This window comes from Argiope bruennichi, chromosome 5 (genome assembly GCF_947563725.1).
Source record: "Argiope bruennichi chromosome 5, qqArgBrue1.1, whole genome shotgun sequence".
Classification (NCBI taxonomy): domain Eukaryota; kingdom Metazoa; phylum Arthropoda; class Arachnida; order Araneae; family Araneidae; genus Argiope; species Argiope bruennichi.
The window spans coordinates 121,264,153-121,282,499 of NC_079155.1; the positions used below are offsets into that span (position 1 = coordinate 121,264,153).

Sequence of the window (18,347 nt, forward strand, 5' to 3'; positions counted from 1 at the left end):
TTGTTCCCATATAAAGCTGCTCTTTTTCACCAATAAAAAAATAGCATAATTTTTTATAATACTATGCAATTATATATATATATATATATATATATATATATATATATATATATATATATATATATGTAACATAACTATGCCATGCAAGGATCTCCAATGATAACCAAAACAAGACTTGCAACTATATTCTAAATAAAATTACCTCTACAATCAACACTATAAAAAAATTTTAAAACATGGAGTGCAAATATGTATTGGAATGCAATATATAAATACAAAAGTGTCATAGCCATAAATACTCTCAAAATCTTTGTAACGAAAACTGCTCAGAAAAACTTCATGCATAATTTTTTTATGACTGCTTGTTCACAGGAAACATGAAAAGATTTAAGGCTCACACAGAACATGCTGAGTTCAGATGTTAAGCTCTCATGTTAAAAATGGTTGAATTTAAGGAGGCTTGATTGATTACTTCATAAAAAAATATAGTAATTAGGAAATGAAACAAAAACTTAAAAAAGCTGGTTTGCAAATTTAGAAGTGCCATTTTAACAAATAATAAATTGTAATTTGCTTATAATTTAACATATCAAGTAAAAGGAAGGCAATAGAAAGTAAACTAAAGGCACTTTGTGGCAAATAGGGTAGTACAGCAAAATAATACATTTTCTAATCAGATCAGAATGGCACTAACATAGTAACCAGAGCTGAATAGTACAGAATTCGAGAAGATAAGCAAATATGCAGAAATGCCAACGTCACAAATCCTTGCCATTTTTCAAAGAAAAGATGAACAGAAAAACTAAGAAAACCAGGTGCAAATAAAAATGTAGTATAGAACCTTCGAAATACTGTGAATATGGATGTAAGTTAACCTCTTTCATTGGACATAATCAGAACATAAGGAGAGACATATTTTTAAAAATATACAATTGTAATGATAGGGATTTCTTGAAATAATTATAAAGGCAAATATTTTTTTATTAATAATGAATTACAATAAACAAGAAAAAGTCAAAATTGCCACTTCCATGCTTTTCTAATAGGCAGAGAGTGAAAAAAAAAGTAATAATTGACTTCAAATCTTAGAGAGTGAACTTCTTAACAGAATTTTTTAAAAATTCTGAACCATTAAAAAATATTAATTAATTTTCATGTTTTGAAGTCATTTTCCAGGAAGTACTTAAAACTTAATTTAATACTAAGTTTATAGCATTATTATATTTAAAAATATATAAAAAATATTTATCATCTTCCATATTAAATATCTAAAGAGAATTAAATCTAATACTACTCTTGCAAAATCAAAAGCCTTAATATGTAATTGGTCTTCACCATATACCTTTGGCACGTCCAAAAAATTTAAAGATTAAGAGACAAACTAAAGTAAACTTTTTAAGTAGATTAAAAAATATAAAAGATTAAGCAGATTTTAAACATGGCAAAACAGCACCATTATTATTTTTTTTGTACCTTACTGAGATAGAAATGGGGATTTGTTAGGTAGTTGGCACCTCTGCATGTACACACATTTTGAGCACACGGGATGTTATCAACAGGAGAAGATGAATTTAAATTCATTAAATGTCATTTGCCATTATGACTTTGCTGTTTTCTGAAAAGGTTTTATTAAGTATAGTTTGTCACCCCTCGGACTAGTGTAAATAGGAGCTCGTTTGTAATGTTCTACTAAATCATCCAGAGTATCAAACCTTCTCTGTCCAATGCAAAACACCCGTCCTTCAACATGGACACGGAAATGCTTGTTTCTTGCTGGTGCTTTCAAAGATATTGAATAATCACCAACCTTGAATAGAGAGAAACACAAAAATGAAAAGGTAATCCAGTTAAGAAAATAGAAAGCAAATAATGAATATGCAAACATTTTTTAGATGAATTAAATATGACAGAATTATAATTTAAAAATTATTATGAATAATAAGACAGTAAAAAAACAGTTTCATGAAATGAAATATTTATAAAAAATATTATGACTTTAAAAAATGTACTGTCAACAGAATACATTCAATAAGTCAGATATTAAACTGGTTGGAACCATTGATACATTTTGAATAGCATGTCTAAGGACAAATTTTAAATCAATTTTCTTTCCACCACTATAGTATTCCAGACAATTTTAAACATATGCTTCATGAATTCAAGATATCAGAAAACATTCAAGAAGTCAATCTTTATACATACAAATAGAATCTGATATCAGCTCTTTAGATAGGAATTTTAGAAGAGAATTGGGAAAATCCCTCCCTCCCCCCTTCTTTTTTATGTTACTGGAAAGAATGAATCTTTAAATTATGTACAGGTTTACTTATTTTTGTATCTCCAAATTAATAATTACCAGCAAACATGCTATGATACAATAGAACATAATGGTTATTCACAAAATTAAGATTGTTACATAGATTAAAGAAAATATTTTAATGCTCAATAGTACAATTTTCATATCAGTGCAGTATTTGAACAATCCAACAGAAAGTTTTGCTAAGAATAACAAACCTCATAATATCTTTTTTTTTTTTTTTTTTACAAGATCCTAATGCTTATAGATAAATGCAGATTTCACAGATTAGCTTTATTAAGATTATTACAGATCTGAATAATTATGATTTGAAATTATATATTCAAGAATTTTTAAAGGTTTAGGTTTAGATTTAGATTTCTGGCGCAAGATCCTGTTGCAGAATATGCTGCAACTTAAAATTTTTACAGCAAGATAAAAAGTAGTTTATCGTTACGAGAAGTGCAACTGACAGTGTTCAAACTAGTCAAAAGTTAAGGAAAGAAGGTATTAAAACCTCAAGTTAAATTTCATGGATGATACCAACATCTTTAAAGTATGAGAATTTTTAAAGAATTTGACCAAAGCAATAATGTGAATAAATAATACTTAAGTATTTTTACAACTATATCAGTGAACTTTTGTGATTCTCTTTCCAAAGAATATACCACACAATTAATAAAATTTAACTATTTATAGTTTGGCACATAGTTCAACTGTATTCAAATACAACTCTAACTACAAAATAAACCTAAAGACATTTTTAATAATATGTTAAAGAACACTTATTCGTTTTTCTTTTTACACATTAAAGCAAAATTCAATCTTTTTTGAAAAAATAAATTTCAGTGAGAAATTTTTATTTTGTTTACTTTTATCAATTTGAATGCATTTCTTAAAACTTTTTAATGCAAACATATAACAAAAATTTAAGGAAAATAATAATAAAAAAAAACTTTAAATCTGTTTTCAGCATATTATTAAAGTAAGAAAAGTTATATTTTTAGATCTTCAATATTTTCATAAACTATTAGCTATGTTATACACACACACACATATTATATAAGAGAATAGAGAAAAAAAGAAACTAAAACAAGGCATTTTTTTAAAAAATTCAGAATTTATTATTTTATTAAAAAGTTATTGAAGTTCTTAATTTTCAGATGAAAACATGATTTTAAATTCAACAGTTGTTGCTCTACTTACCAAAATAAAAATTAAATACCTATTTCTATCAAAAACCAAATTTTTTTAAAAACTATTTACGCATTTATACTGGCTGAAGGAACTTTTTAAAATCCTTTTTCTTTAAAAACCTAATAAGGATTAAAAATTATATGATAATTCTAAATTGAGTATTCTGTAAGATGCAACATTTAAAAAGGCAATTTTTAAATACTAAACAGACTGTACTTCATTTACAATTGTATTTAATTTACAGTTATTTCAAATTTTAAAAGATTTTTAAATACTAAAGAAGAAAAAGTGAAACTTCATAGCTATTGATCTAAAAACCTGGCTAAAATTTCATGTACATTTAATCCTATAAAAAATTTATCAAAATGTGTTGAGTTATTTACATGCTATTTAGGTATCCTACTAACATATGCATTAATGGGCAAAATTAGAAATTTAACATCCTTTTTTAAATTTCTTTTAGCACAAGGATAGTTACTACACATGTTTTAGTTATTGATTCAATAATAGTATGAATTAAATCCAGAAAAAAAGAAGTAGGAACGAAGGAAAAGAAACCAGCACTGGGCAAAGAAGGGATTACAGGATACATATGACTGTTACTGGATGTATCTTTTCCTCATTTCCTAAACTTTCTCTAAAAATTTAAGATCTAGACTTAATGAACAGTTGATTAGATATTAAATTTATTCTAATGAAATTATTATTGAATTGTTCCTGTATGTAGGATAATGCCATTGTCATTCATTGTCACATATAGGGCAAAAAAAAAAAAAAAATGAATAAAATACTACAGTATGAACTTGAGTTCCATTTTCATATACATATCTGCTTGACAGCACTCCACAGGCTGCACTGTTAGACTTAGAACTGCTAAACTTAGCACATATATACTTTGGAGGAAAATTTATGTACCTCAATGGAATTTTTTTAATCTTAATTAAAAGTTAAATGAAATATCATTTTTTTAAAAATACTATAACAGAAAAATTATTTTTATATCTTTGCAATAATATCTATTATTTGGTCATTTTTGTTTTAATTTTTAAAAATGTTTTAAGCATATTTTCCAAATTTGACACAAAACAAAAATAAAATTTAATCTTAACCAAAATAAAATGATAAGCAGTTTTATTTGTACTCGCAGTTTTAAAAAACATGCTTGGTTTAAGCAAAAAATATTTTTGTATTAATTGAAGTTTAGACATTACCTCTTTAATTTAAAATTCAATTTTAGAGGCAATAACAGAAAATTAGGGAAATACATAGTACAATGAACAGAACAGTAAAAATCTTCTATAATAATACATTATATTACTACCAAATTTGTAACTTAAAAATATTTTGCCAAAGAAACTATTAAGACCAAGTAACAAAATATTTAATTGAAAATTTTAGCAATCATTAATTCTGGCAAACAGATGGTAACAAATAAAAATACAGAACACTCTCCTTCAGTCTCAAAATTTTCAAAAGGCTTTATCATAGTAAAAACAGAAAGATTCTCATAGGAATTCCAGCATTTCTTATATATTATACTGTTTTAGAATTTCTGGTTGATAAAAAGATTTTTTAATTTAAATTATATTATTAAAATATATTGAAGAGCAATGAAGATCAAATAAAACATAGTCAGTATAACAAATATATTTAAATAATATGCAGACCATAGTCAAAAAGTGTGCATATTTGAATTCTGTGAAGTCTCTTTTCATTGGTCACAATAAATAATTAGAATTTATAAATCAATTGCATCTTATTCAAAAGTAACTTCCATTGAGAAAACTATAATTACTCACACAAATATGTGAAGTACACTGCAGTTTTTTGGTGCTCTCAGAATGTAAAATTGGCAAAAAATCATAACTGTTACAAATATATTAGCTTAGATAATGCAGTTTAAAGCATAAAATTGAATGAAATTGCAAGGGGAAAATCTGATGAAAAGCAAAGGAAAGAGCTGATAAAAGAAGATAGTTTATTTCTCTCTGATTTAAAGCAATTTGTATGAACACAAAAGAAAACAGATACTTACATTTGTCTCACTATCCCGTACAATAAAGTCACCATCCTCAGCATATTCATTTAACATTTGATCACAATCACTTCTTGTAATGCTGCCATAATACCAGCTTTTCCCAGTCAGATCTGGGCGTTCTTGCAAGCTACCAAATTTATTCCGAAACAATGCTGGGGAACCACCACTGGCACCCAGAGATAAGCTTGTTGTTTCTTTGCGGGGAATGCCATTATCCATTAGAATGTCTGCACTGCTGGAGAGTGGGAAGTTTTTACCAGGATAAGTCTCAACAGAATTACCATGACAAACTACTTGCACATAATTCTTTGGCACCAATCCTACTTCATTCTTTTGATTTCGAGCTTTCCACCAATCAGGATCATTCTCCGGCCTATCGATGATCTCTAAATGTTCACCCCTCTGGAAGCTCAGTTCCTCTTCATTTTGGGAGGTAAAGGAATACAAAGCTAAAACCACATCAAGACAACCACCACTCTGCAGAGTATTGTTAGCAGAACCAGCAGGTGTATAGTTATGACTACTATCATTAGCATCATCAGCTTCCTCTAAAACATAATTTGATGGAAACCAGCCAATCACGCCATCACATTCACCTTTCCACCAGCCATCATTCGACTTCTCCATGACCAAAACCCTTGCTCCTTTCGATAGAGACACCTCATCTGGCTGCTGAGCTTCATAATTGTATTTTACAATAGCAGAAGTACCAGTATAAGTACTGGTTTTATCAGAGGTATTCCTCGGAGAATCAACATTGACCTCTTTTGTTGCAATTGGTGAAGCAGTTGGCGACATTTTTGCTTCGGTCTTTTTCTTGACTTTCCGACGAATACTGTCAAATATTGATGGTTTTTCACGTTTCACGTAATTTGAAGGAACAAAACCAGATTGGTGTTTTGCATTCTGCACTTTCCACCAGTGTTTACTATCATCTAAAAGAATAAGACGTTCACCCTTCTTTATGTCCAATTCTTGACTTCCCTGTGCTGCATAATCATATTTAGCAATAACATATGTTTCTTCTGTTTTTCCTGTAAATAAAAAAGATACACACATCAATTTGTTAACTTAGAGTATTTTCATAAGCAAAAGAATAAGTGATAAAATATATTACATTTTGCAAATATAAAGGCAAAATAAATAGACAAATTTATAGCACAATTTTAAGGCGAAAAATAGTCAAAACTACTCTGAACTATTATTTAAATCTGAATTAAATAGTATTAAATAAAATCAAATGATTCAAAAATGAGAAATATAAGAATGATCAATTTAAAAATATTTAGAATAGATCACTGCTAAAATGTAAATAGCGTTTCACATATATAATTTATAACGGTGGGTTTTGCAAAAAGAAGACGATTATGATGGAATCAATGAACACGTTAAGTAAATAGCAAAAATTAAGCTGTATAATGATTTATGCTGCATAATAATCCTGCCACATAATTATAAAGAAGACATCAGCATACAATTATACATTTTAGAAATGTATTGATTTATTATTATCCTAACTAAATATTATAAAAGTTTTGACAAATATTTATAGGGGGCATAATGTGAAAGAAGAGCATAGTGACAAAAATTAAATGCTTTAGCGAAAAAAAAAATTAACCATCTATTTATATTCATGCATATATATAAACCTGTGTATTTTCTAAGCATTAGATGATTTCTGTTTTATAATAATGTATTGTATTTATATGTAAAAATGTTTAAATTTATATGTATAAAAATTAATTTTAAATGTTTATAATTCATTTTTTGAAATACTGCAGAAGCACATCTTCTAACGTAAAAAAAAAAAAAAAAATCAGTTTTGAAAAAAGCATTAAAATGATCATAAAAATGAAAAAATAAAAATTATCACACCAAAAAATTGCCAACTTTTATAAGATTAACAATAAAAACCCGGAATCTTTTTCAACACTTCTTAAAATTAAAAAATTATTAGTTGATTTAGATGGATACATCATTTCTGGAAATGTTGAAATTGGTATGGAAACATATAATGACCAAAAATTTGGTTTTTGATTTTTTTTATATATGCAATAAATAAAATCTGACATAGTTGGGATAGAAAAGATAAGTGATTTCCTATGTTATCTTGCAATATTTAGCAATTTAGAAGAAATATAAAGTTATTTGTAGCCATATAAAATTTTTGTACTTAAGCCTTTTAAAAAATTAAGGAAAATGTGATTATATATTTTAAGAAGAAATGAAAATGATTTCACAATTCCTAGTTTTCATAAATAACAGAAATGAATTCATAAAGTTAAAAAAGATGTCAGCTCTTTAGTTACAAGTAAAATGAAAATAAAAAACAACAGTTAATAGATTTTTTTTAAAGTATATATCCCAATCCAAACAATATATCCCATTGTCTTGAAATTTAACAAAAATAATTGAAGAATCTTATTCAGTGAACTGCTTTAAAGTTTTGAATTTTAAATTAAAGTAAAGAAAGCATTTTTCATCACAATATTAACACATTTAACATGACTCAAAAATTCAGTAAAGTAATGGCATTGTTTTAAATTCCATTACATTAAAAATCATTGTTACAAACTGTGACCAAAACTAATTTTTCAAAAATTGCTAATTGCATTCATTGAAACAAACTGAATTCATTGCAAAGTCATCATTTTAAACTTTTAAAACTGTATAAAAATAATTTTTGTGTGATAATGGGCTGCTTTGATGTTATGGTAGAAACATGCTAAATTTCTGTTTTTAGATTTTAACTAAACTTCTAACAAAAATTTTGAAACCTCCATTCTTAGTACATCCAATACCCAAGCTTTCTGTCAAGATTTGTCCAACAAATAAAAATTTTCAAGTGGATGAGGACATTTTTAAAAAAAAAAAAAAAAAAGTAAAAGAAATTATGATCATTAAAAAAAAACTATAGATTCAAGTTAATATTTCATCTGATTTTATGCAATTGACTTATGTAATTACACACAGCAATGAATTGCAATTCAATATAGAACAGTAAAATCGCTTTAACAGGTTATTCAAGAGATTTATCCAAAAAGATGTAATAACGAGAACAATGTGCAATAGAGTATAGAGATTTCATTGTATGTTTTTAGAGCATTCATGTTTGATTCTCTCTTAGGCACATCAAATTCATCCCACAATATTCTTATTTTCCACTCATTGGATCAATCTATATATTTTTCTTTAACAAATAAAATGGTTAAACATGTGCTTATTAAGCATAACTAAAACAAATTCTTCACCGTCCTTGAATTCCACTGAAGTTCAAATGTTTTTCGAGTCCTAAGAAGTATGACATAATACATATTTTGTACTGCCCCTTGAGAATAATCTTCTTAGTATTTCAATAAACAACAATGCATATGGCTGAAGAAGGAGTGGGGAAAAAAATCATTGTTAGCTTAAAACATGTAGGCAACCCACAAAAAATTTTCTTTGCACTTCTTGAAAAATTTAACATTTAAGAACCTTTTTTCAAATTTAACCACTTCTCATGGCACTACACATCCTGTTATAAAATATATGCCAGCATAATTAGAAAGCCAACAATTTTATCCAAAAATATAAAGCATTGTAATTTTTACAGAGGTATAAGTCATTGCATTAAGTGACTGACTGCACAAGTTGCAATACACAAAGTTTACAACAGTCTAATTGAGAACATGCCTATATACAGACTGTTCTATGAAAGGAAAAATAAAAACAGATTAGATTCGAATCAGTCCTTAAGGTTCAAAAGGGAATATGACAAAACATTCCATATGAAAATGGATGATTAAAGGAGAACCCATAATGGATTTATACTATGATAATTCTACATTTGTTTTCAAACACTGTGTAATGGCCCTATCAATTTTGTCACAGAGGAGAGAAAGTAATTTCTTTTGAATAGATATCATTCATTCCAGTTGAGTACAATGAAAATGCTTCACAAAATGCTTGGAATTTTCCCCAAGTTCTAATAACATAGAAACTTTCCAGATAGTTCAGAATTCAACAAATGCACATATTTTATTCCTAAAATAAAGGATTAGAATTTGTCTACTTGCACATCCAAACCTATACACATAGAAAAACTTAACTTTTTAATTAATTCTCATAAAACACTAAAGTTAAAATATCAATTATTTAAGACAGCTTACTAATTTTTCAGAACTGGCATCACAAACTGTACTTATTTCACAACAGAATCTATTTTATACTTTATATTAACAGAGAGATGAGAAAGAGAGAAAACGAAATAAAGGGATCTAATCAACATTGCAATAAATAAAATATTTAATTGCAAAAATATGAGTCAAAGTACAAGACAGCCAGCTTTCCTAAGAAAACATTAAACATCTATTAGGCATAATATTAACATTTTGCTTTTAAATTGTTGTTTATTTTCCAGTATAACATAACTTAGAATATTAGAAATATTAGTATAAGCAGTATAAGAATATTGCATTTTATATGTATAATAAATAATCTTTTTAAATGAAATGTTATCTGCAAATGCAGTAAGAAATAAAATGAAATCTCATTAAATAATTTAATTCCCATAATGACTTTGTTTATTACCTCTATAATGACTTTATTATCAAAATATTTTAAAAGTATTATAAAGTATGCATTTAATATTTCAAAAGTGAGTAAAAGAAAATTATCTTCATGTAAAATAAATATTTTTCAAAAGTTCAATTGAATACTTTCAGCCAACTGAATAAAATATTTGACAAGAGTCCATTAATACATCAAATAATTTAGGAGAATTTCAAATTACTTGCACAAAAAACATTTTACTCTTTCATAGCTGATATTTTAATAAAATAAAATGTATCCTGCAAATAAATAAGTATTCTTTCATATAAAAAAAACTATCTAGATTAATTAGTTTTATATAAGATGGATATAATTACATCTGATTAAATTTATATCTAAAAGTGCCTTTTTATTATTATTCTAGCTAAAATACTAAATAAACAATTTTTGAATTTGCAAAACTCATTACAAAATATAACTAAATAAATCTTTTATATTTTGAAAAAAAAAAAAAAAAAAAAATAGCATTAGTGTTAACCACATGCCAATGATGTACACAGGTAGAAAAATTTAATTACAAATAGTTTTTAAAAGGGGGGGGATTATCTGCTGGCATGTATTTAATATGGAAGTACAAAAAAAAATCTTTAACGTACAATTTCAAAGAAATAATGCTTATCAACAATTTTAAAATATGGTAACTCCTTAACTTTCAAGAATGATGTGTACCACTTTAACAGTGCTCAGATATGATAAAAGTGATTACCAGAATAAGACATAGATTATATAAAATAACAAAATTATTCAATATGTTTAAAATTAGGTGCAAATAATATTTTAAAAAGTGAGATTCCAAAATCTTGAAATTCACACACAATATATATAACAAAATGCAGAAGTTCCCTTTTAAAACAGGATTGCCATTCTAATCTGAAGAGGGGATCCCAGTGTTTTCCTTATATAGGCAATATAAAAGGAAATATGTAAACAGGACTCATGTGCTAGTTATAATGTAATAACAAAAATACTCCATATTTTTAATGAGAAGAAAAAAAACAAGAAAAGGAATAAACAATCTAACATTTTAATATACTATTATTTTGCGTAATAGTTATATTTACATACAGAATTTTTTTTTTTTTTTTACTAGAATTCAGCAAGACAAAATTTACATATAAAGGGGGATGAGGATATTGATCACATCCTAGAAGTTCACATGCAAGTCTGTAAGTCACAAAAAACAGACTAGGATCTTTTGAAATCAGAGCATTTAAAACACCTACATAAATGTTTATGATAGCATACACAGTTCTTAGACCAATTAAAGAATCTACTTTCAGATTTTCAACAAACATAACCTTATTAATAATAAACCCATTTCCCACAGCCACAATGCCATGTGACAACACCAGAATTTTTTCTTACCAAAAATTGGGAATTTTTTTTTTTTTTTTTTTACTTCAAAATATCAAAATAGAAATCATTTAAGCAAATTATTTTATTTAATGAATCAAGTTGTTATTTGTATTCCTTTTTTAGTTTTGTTTAGGAAAATTTTCAATTGGATCTTTGCACATTCAGAATGGGGAAATTTGTGTTTTGAAATAAAAAAGTTCAAGCAAGTTTATCATTAGTTTTTCCATAACAATGGTCTATTCTTCAATAAATGTGGATTTAAACAAGATGCTATTTTTAAAGCAGCATAACATTCTTAGCAAATATAAAACATCCTACTAATAAAAAACTGTTTTCAGTTTCAATACCACCACTAGTAATCCAAATAGCTCGTAATCATTATTCTAATATCAGTATTATTTTTTTCTTAGTCTTAAATTTTTAGGATCATCAAGTTCTATCAAAAATAAAATGTCTAATGCTTTTTCAATCAAGCTGGTTTTGATAGAATTTTTCATTAACTGCTTAACAGAAATGAAATGATTTTCATACAAAAAAAAAGGCACCACTGGTTCAGATATCAGAAATTTCATCAGAAATGACTTAATAATATTAGCCATATAAAATTAATTTTAGCCAGAGTCTGCTTATATCCCAACAAGCTTTTACATTATTATCACTCATAGTAGATCCAGTCAGTATTTATTTAAATTTTTAAAATGAAATTCATATACTTCTTTATGTTGTCAAAAAACTTTTAGAGCATATTCGCAAATACTGACATTTCTGATCCAGTGCCAGAAAAAAACTTCAAAGGAAATTCAGACAGAGTTACCATTCCAATCTGGGAAAGAAAAAAAAAACTGTTTTTCTGTACATATATTCAAAATATGAAAAAATGTGTGAATAGCATCCGTGTGCTAGTTATAATGGAATATGGTTTTAAGAAGTGGAAAGAGCAATGAAAGGAAGAAACAATTTAAAATAATAGTATATTTTAAAAAAAAGGTTTATAATTACATACAGGGAAAAAAAAAATTTTATTTCTTATCCAGGATTTAGAAAGACAAAATTTATATATTAAAAGGTGGGGATATATTACCTCTCATGCTTTTTAACTGTAAGTCACACAAAATTAAGGATTCAGGTGAAAGAAAGCACAAGCATTTTTGTTATCTTGATACAAATCATTAAATGATTACGTAACAAAAAAGATTATAAAGTAAGATTTTTTTTTAATTTATTCATTTTTGCCAATTCAAGTGTTTGGGCACCAACTTCTGCAGACATTTCAGCCATCAGATTCATTGAGCTAATAGACCTAAACTGTAATAAACAAAGTACAACATTTCTGTATGGCCTAATGTATATTTTTTAGCTATTTCACTTTCAGTGAACGTACGTGAAAATATTTCTGAAGATCACTGAATGAATTAAAAGATCAATGGGACCCAACAAGACCCATTAATGCCCATAAAAATTCAGCTTGAACTGATTGTTCTTGAGCTAAAAAGTTAATAATTGGTTTATTTTCGGATATCAAATTTGATGTTTTTTTATTTGATATATCATTTCTTTTAGATACTAAGTCTAGTACCAATGATGACTCTTTTGAACTGGTATGCAGTCTTGTATGTTTTCCTCTTTTGACATTAATAGTAAGTGCTTGCTTTCCATATTACTTAAGCTTATTATCATCTTACAAAATGAGCAGTACACAACAAATAGATTTTGTGGAACTTATTGAATCCATTCAGCAATATCAGGGTTTATTTTTTTTATCAGCCCAATTCATATTACATACAGATTTTGAGCAGCTCAAAAATTAAAAAAATATATTCTCAAATCTGCTTTGAATAAGTTCAGAGTTTCTCAAATAATAAACAAATTATTTAAAAATTCAAGTATAGTAAACTTTTTTAAAATTCTCAAATAATTTTAAACAATGGCATACCTTAAAAATATTGAATTCCAATATCTTGCAGAGACTAATAGCTAATTCACATCTAAATTATACAATAAGATCTATTTAGCATTTCTGTGAAATACTGATCCATAACAAATAATGTATGATATTTTTGTATGACTTAATGTATATTTTTTTGGCTAATTTACATCTAGTGAACATATGTAAAAATATTTCTGATATATCATTGAATGCATTAAAAGGACAAACATGATAAAATAATTGTTAATGTCTATAAAAGTTCAGCTTTAAATGATTGCTCTTGAAGTATAATGTTTAAAATTGGCTCATTTTCAAAATCAAATTGAGAGTGTCCTCTTCTTTCATATTCCTTTTAGATATAAAGATCAATATCATGATAACCTTTTTTTTTTAATTGGCACATAATTTGGTATGTTTTCCTATTTTGGGATGACTAGTAATTATTTTTCCCCATATTAGTTAAGCTTATTATCATATTGCCAAAATGGATTTTGAAGAACTTCTCTATTCTGCAAAGTCAGGATTCATATTTTTATCCACCTAATTTTGTATTAAATATAAATTTTGAGCAGTTCATTTTTTAAAAAAAAAATCTCTAATCTATGCTGAATAAAATCACACTTTCTCAAATAATAAACAGGCCATTCAATAAACTCAACTGTAAGTAACTGAATACCACTGCAATACTTCCGCAGATTGAATGTTGCGATTCCCACCAGAGAAATTTATTATGTTCTCTCATGCAGTTATAGCAGTCTTGCACATCCTCATTAATTGGAATCCGAGAATCACACTTAAAGAGAACGTCAGTCTTTGAAATTGAAATCAGATATATGGGGGGAACATGTAGCACATAGGAAAGGGTCAATTTTCCCTGATTACAAAATCGCAAGTGGTATTGTTTTTGTTTTTGGCACAATGGATACGATCTTTTACCCTTGCAAGGTTCAGATAACATTTTTTAGGTAGGCAAAAAAAAAAAAAAAAAAAAAATCAGAAACTTAAACTTCTTTGCGCTTTTCAGGGTTTTATAGAAATTTTCCTGCATTTTCAATGCTTTATAATTCCCTGTATTTTTCAGGTTCTTCCGGGGTCATGACAATCCTGTAAAGCATGTTATTTACCTTTCAACTAAATTTTATGAATAAAAACAATTTTTATATAATTATTTTTATGCTTTTCTATATAATTTAAACTGCCACTTTTTCCTTCTTATTGAAATTTAATAAATATTATTTCAAAAACTATAGATAAGGGAGAGTAATCATAAGTTTAGCAGATTTTGATGCCAAAATATTTACATAGTTAAAAAATTTTATAAATAACAACTTCTGGGATATGGTGAAAGTTAGAACTCTATACAATAAAAAAATAGCATCAGAGAATATTGAACAATCTATCCCATTGAGGAATATATTTTTTCAAATAATCTGAATTTACAAAGACTTAAAATTAATAAATACATACATTAAAATTTTAATTTTTATTAAATGTAATATATGAAAATAGTACATATAGATGAATATAATTTGGTTTTTGTCACAATTAGATATTTTGATAAAATATTCTTGTATTACTATTTTGTATTGTATTAGTAAGATGCAAGAGCAAAAATATTTGAATTTTTTAATTATATTTTAAGGATAAGCTAAAAATGATTTTATAATACAAAATGTTTATACAGTTATTTGAACCATACTGTATATTCAATATTAAGGAATGTGATCAATTTAATAGATTTTCAGAGATGTATTTCATTTCAATATAAATATATTCTTTCACAATATATATATATATATATATATATATATATATATATAGTTTAAAAAAATAATTCAAACCTTTCATAATTTTCATTTTTGTCTCACTAAATATGTATATCATTACTACATGATTAATAATAAAATAGTTCAAGTAATTTTCGGACTGATCAAAATATAAAAAAATAAGTATAAATTTACTATATGTATAATAATTAATAACCATTTAAACAAATACATCAATAACTGTTTAAATAAATAAGTTTTTCAGTTCACGAAAGCTTTAACTGGCATAATAATTTGCCCAAAAACTTGGATGTCTAATTTTAACAGTCATTCATCTTTATTTGTAATAAATCTAATTTTAAAATATCTTGATATTTATCTAGTTAAAAGTTTAGATCTTAAAAATAAAATAGTTATTAAGCAAAATCATTTATTGCAGATATCATAAATATCAATGCAAGTTGAATACTAACAAAATTTAAACTTTATGTGTTTTATTACTTTTCAGATTTTTCAAATCTATTTTTGTATTTCAACATAGAATTAACATTTAAAAAATTTTTAAGTGGACGGACGACTTGCTACTAAAATTAACTTTACCTTACTTATTATTTTCTTTAGTTTTAAGATAAATAAGAACCTAAAATACAAATTTTTAAATTAATTCAAAAGGTTTGTAAAAAGTTAAATCATTTCATATAAATAATAAGTTCACAAAATATTTTATATTGTGTTCAAATATATAAAAAAACTATATATAACTAATATATAGAAATCACATACATACAGAAAATAAATACATGAATATACGTATTTTCAATTTCTTTTCAGTGGTTACAAAATGAAAATATATAATAGCTATCAAGTTCATATAAAATAACTTTTCATTCCTTAATTAGAAAATAATACTTTTAATAAAAAATTTTTAATCTCTGCTTCAAGAAATAATAAGTAGAAAAGTACAAAAGCAATTTATATATTTAATTATATTTTTTAAATAATTTTCTTGAAGATTATTAATAAGGAATGTAGTAAGCAAAATGCTTTATCATGACAAAACATATGTCGAACGACTTTAAAGAATTAAGAAACTTGCTAACCTCTAAAAATTCTCTTAATAATTTTAAATAAACTACAAAATTGCTTTGCTCACCTTCAAATAATGATAACTACGAATGAAAAAACGATTATTTCTATCTACACAACTACTAGTTTGGTAGATATAATATTCATGTGATTTAAGTAACACTGGAAAATTTCACTTATGATATGACAAGGATTGAATTTTCATAATAATTTACAATACTCACCCATCTTATGGTGGGACATGATACAGGAAAACGTCTTTTTTTTTTATTATTATTATTATTAAGAGAGAAGTAATAATTTCACATTGCAATAGTCATGGAAGAACATCTTTTAAACGATAATCGTTATTTTAGTAATTTTATAACAGATTGCGTTCGAAACATTAGGAATTAAAAAAACACAGAATAACTTCATTGATTATTTTTGCTGAAATTCTGATACATACGGTAATTTATAAATTAAAATCATTAATTTTTACTTGCATTGCTTTGATTGATTTTCGGTCAGAAGAAAATGTGTTGCCAGATATGAAATAATATACTTAGTTTTACCATAGCAAATAATATACTTTCCCCAAACCAATATATTTCATCAAAAAAAAAAAAAAACACTGGAGAATTAATAAGAATTTTGAAATAAAAATTTTGAGACTATGTCAACATTTCTAGAAATTGAATTTACAAAGTTAGCAAAATTTGAAAAATTATGAAGAACAGCGACATCCGAGGCTTACCGTATCGAATTGCCGCCGCAGAGATAACCAACGACAAAGGGAAAAAAAATTGCATTTTTGCTTATAAATAAATATAACTATAATATCTGTTGACAAACGATAACTAATTTATAATCAATGATTGAGAAAGTTTGCTCTGAAGTCTTTAGGAACATTCTTCTGCATTCCTTTCGACTTGAATGTGAAGATGCAGAAGTGACATCTTGCTTAGCTAGGTCGTAAAAACAGTATTTTTTCTCCAACATTCTGTTACATTTATAGTTATTTATATATAATTATATATATTTAGTAACAGCACAGCATTGCGAAAACGTAAATTCAAGAGGCACTAAATTTTTTTAAAGGATTATTACATAAAATTCTAATTAGAGTAAGATATTGATCTAAGATCTAATTAGCGTGAAGTCTACAATGTGCAGCATTCTGGATGCTGGTTGAACAATGCCGTGAAGGTATTATTACAATGTTGGGCATTTTGCGCTAGTAGGAAGTGCACAATATTATAAGAACATTATTAAAATTCCACATTGGGCAATACTGGAAAAAATGGTTAAAAGTGTATTGTAAATTCTATCTATAACAATATTAATTGACATCGTAATAACAGTACCGTAAAGTGTATATTTTATGAATCTATATAACGGCTTATAATTCATTTTATACATTTAAACAAATTTATTCTATAAATAAAGTCTAAATTCGTATGTGTGCGTGCATGCGTGTGTTGTTTTTTCTAATGGCCCTTGTCATAGACAAGCCTGCTTTTAAGCCAAGAGAGCGTTTCTTGTTTTTCAGTAGCTCCAACTAGGGTCAAAAGTACGTCTTAACTATTCACACTTCACAACCCTTTTTACGTCTTAATAACACTATTGTATAATAATAATAACATAACTTCGTAATAACATAATTAATTACGTAATAATTAACATTCGCAATAACGTAATAACATAACTTCATTTATGCATTTCATTCACTCAACCACAGATCGTAATTTAGACCTGAATCAAAGAACGGACACCTCTGAACCAGTAACCCCCAGTGGTATAGTTCAGCAACGGATTGTAAAACCCTCCGCGCTTTTGCTTATGCGTTAGGATGGGTTTAATTCGTCAAAATAGAGGTTAAAGGAAAGATGAAAGAAGGAAATGTTTATACTGGTATCTAATAGGGGAAATCCAAGGTCGAAGGGAATGCCGGAAATGCACTCATCGTTCCGCGTTTCACACCTTAATGAGATGGAATCGTCGAAATGCGGTCGTCTCAGAATCTGTTGACGAATTATATTACTCTCGACATGGAGGACTTTAAGACCACAACAGATTTATACGTGCGCCAGCCATCACACACACGGA

The 18,347-nt window shown here is 26.6% G+C and overlaps 1 protein-coding gene across 1 annotated transcript; it reads right to left on the reverse strand.

Moving 5' to 3' along the window:
- Positions 1 to 142: 142 nt before the first annotated feature.
- On the reverse strand, positions 143 to 16,758 carry LOC129969570 (cytoplasmic protein NCK2-like). The gene is made up of 3 exons (XM_056084200.1): positions 16,484 to 16,758; positions 5,529 to 6,565; positions 143 to 1,807 (listed from the first exon to the last, which is right to left on the reverse strand). The coding sequence occupies exons 1-3, from the start codon at positions 16,500 to 16,502 to the stop codon at positions 1,598 to 1,600; spliced, it is 1,266 nt and encodes a 421-aa protein (XP_055940175.1). The 5' UTR covers positions 16,503 to 16,758; the 3' UTR covers positions 143 to 1,597.
- Positions 16,759 to 18,347: the final 1,589 nt, after the last annotated feature.

What these genes read in the sequence shown, in the direction of transcription:
- LOC129969570 (XM_056084200.1), bottom strand. An exon ending in TACGGGATAGTGAGACAAAT is followed by an intron (nt 1,808 to 5,528) that starts GTAAGTATCTGT and finishes TCTCTATTCAAG; the next exon opens with GTTGGTGATTATTCAATATC.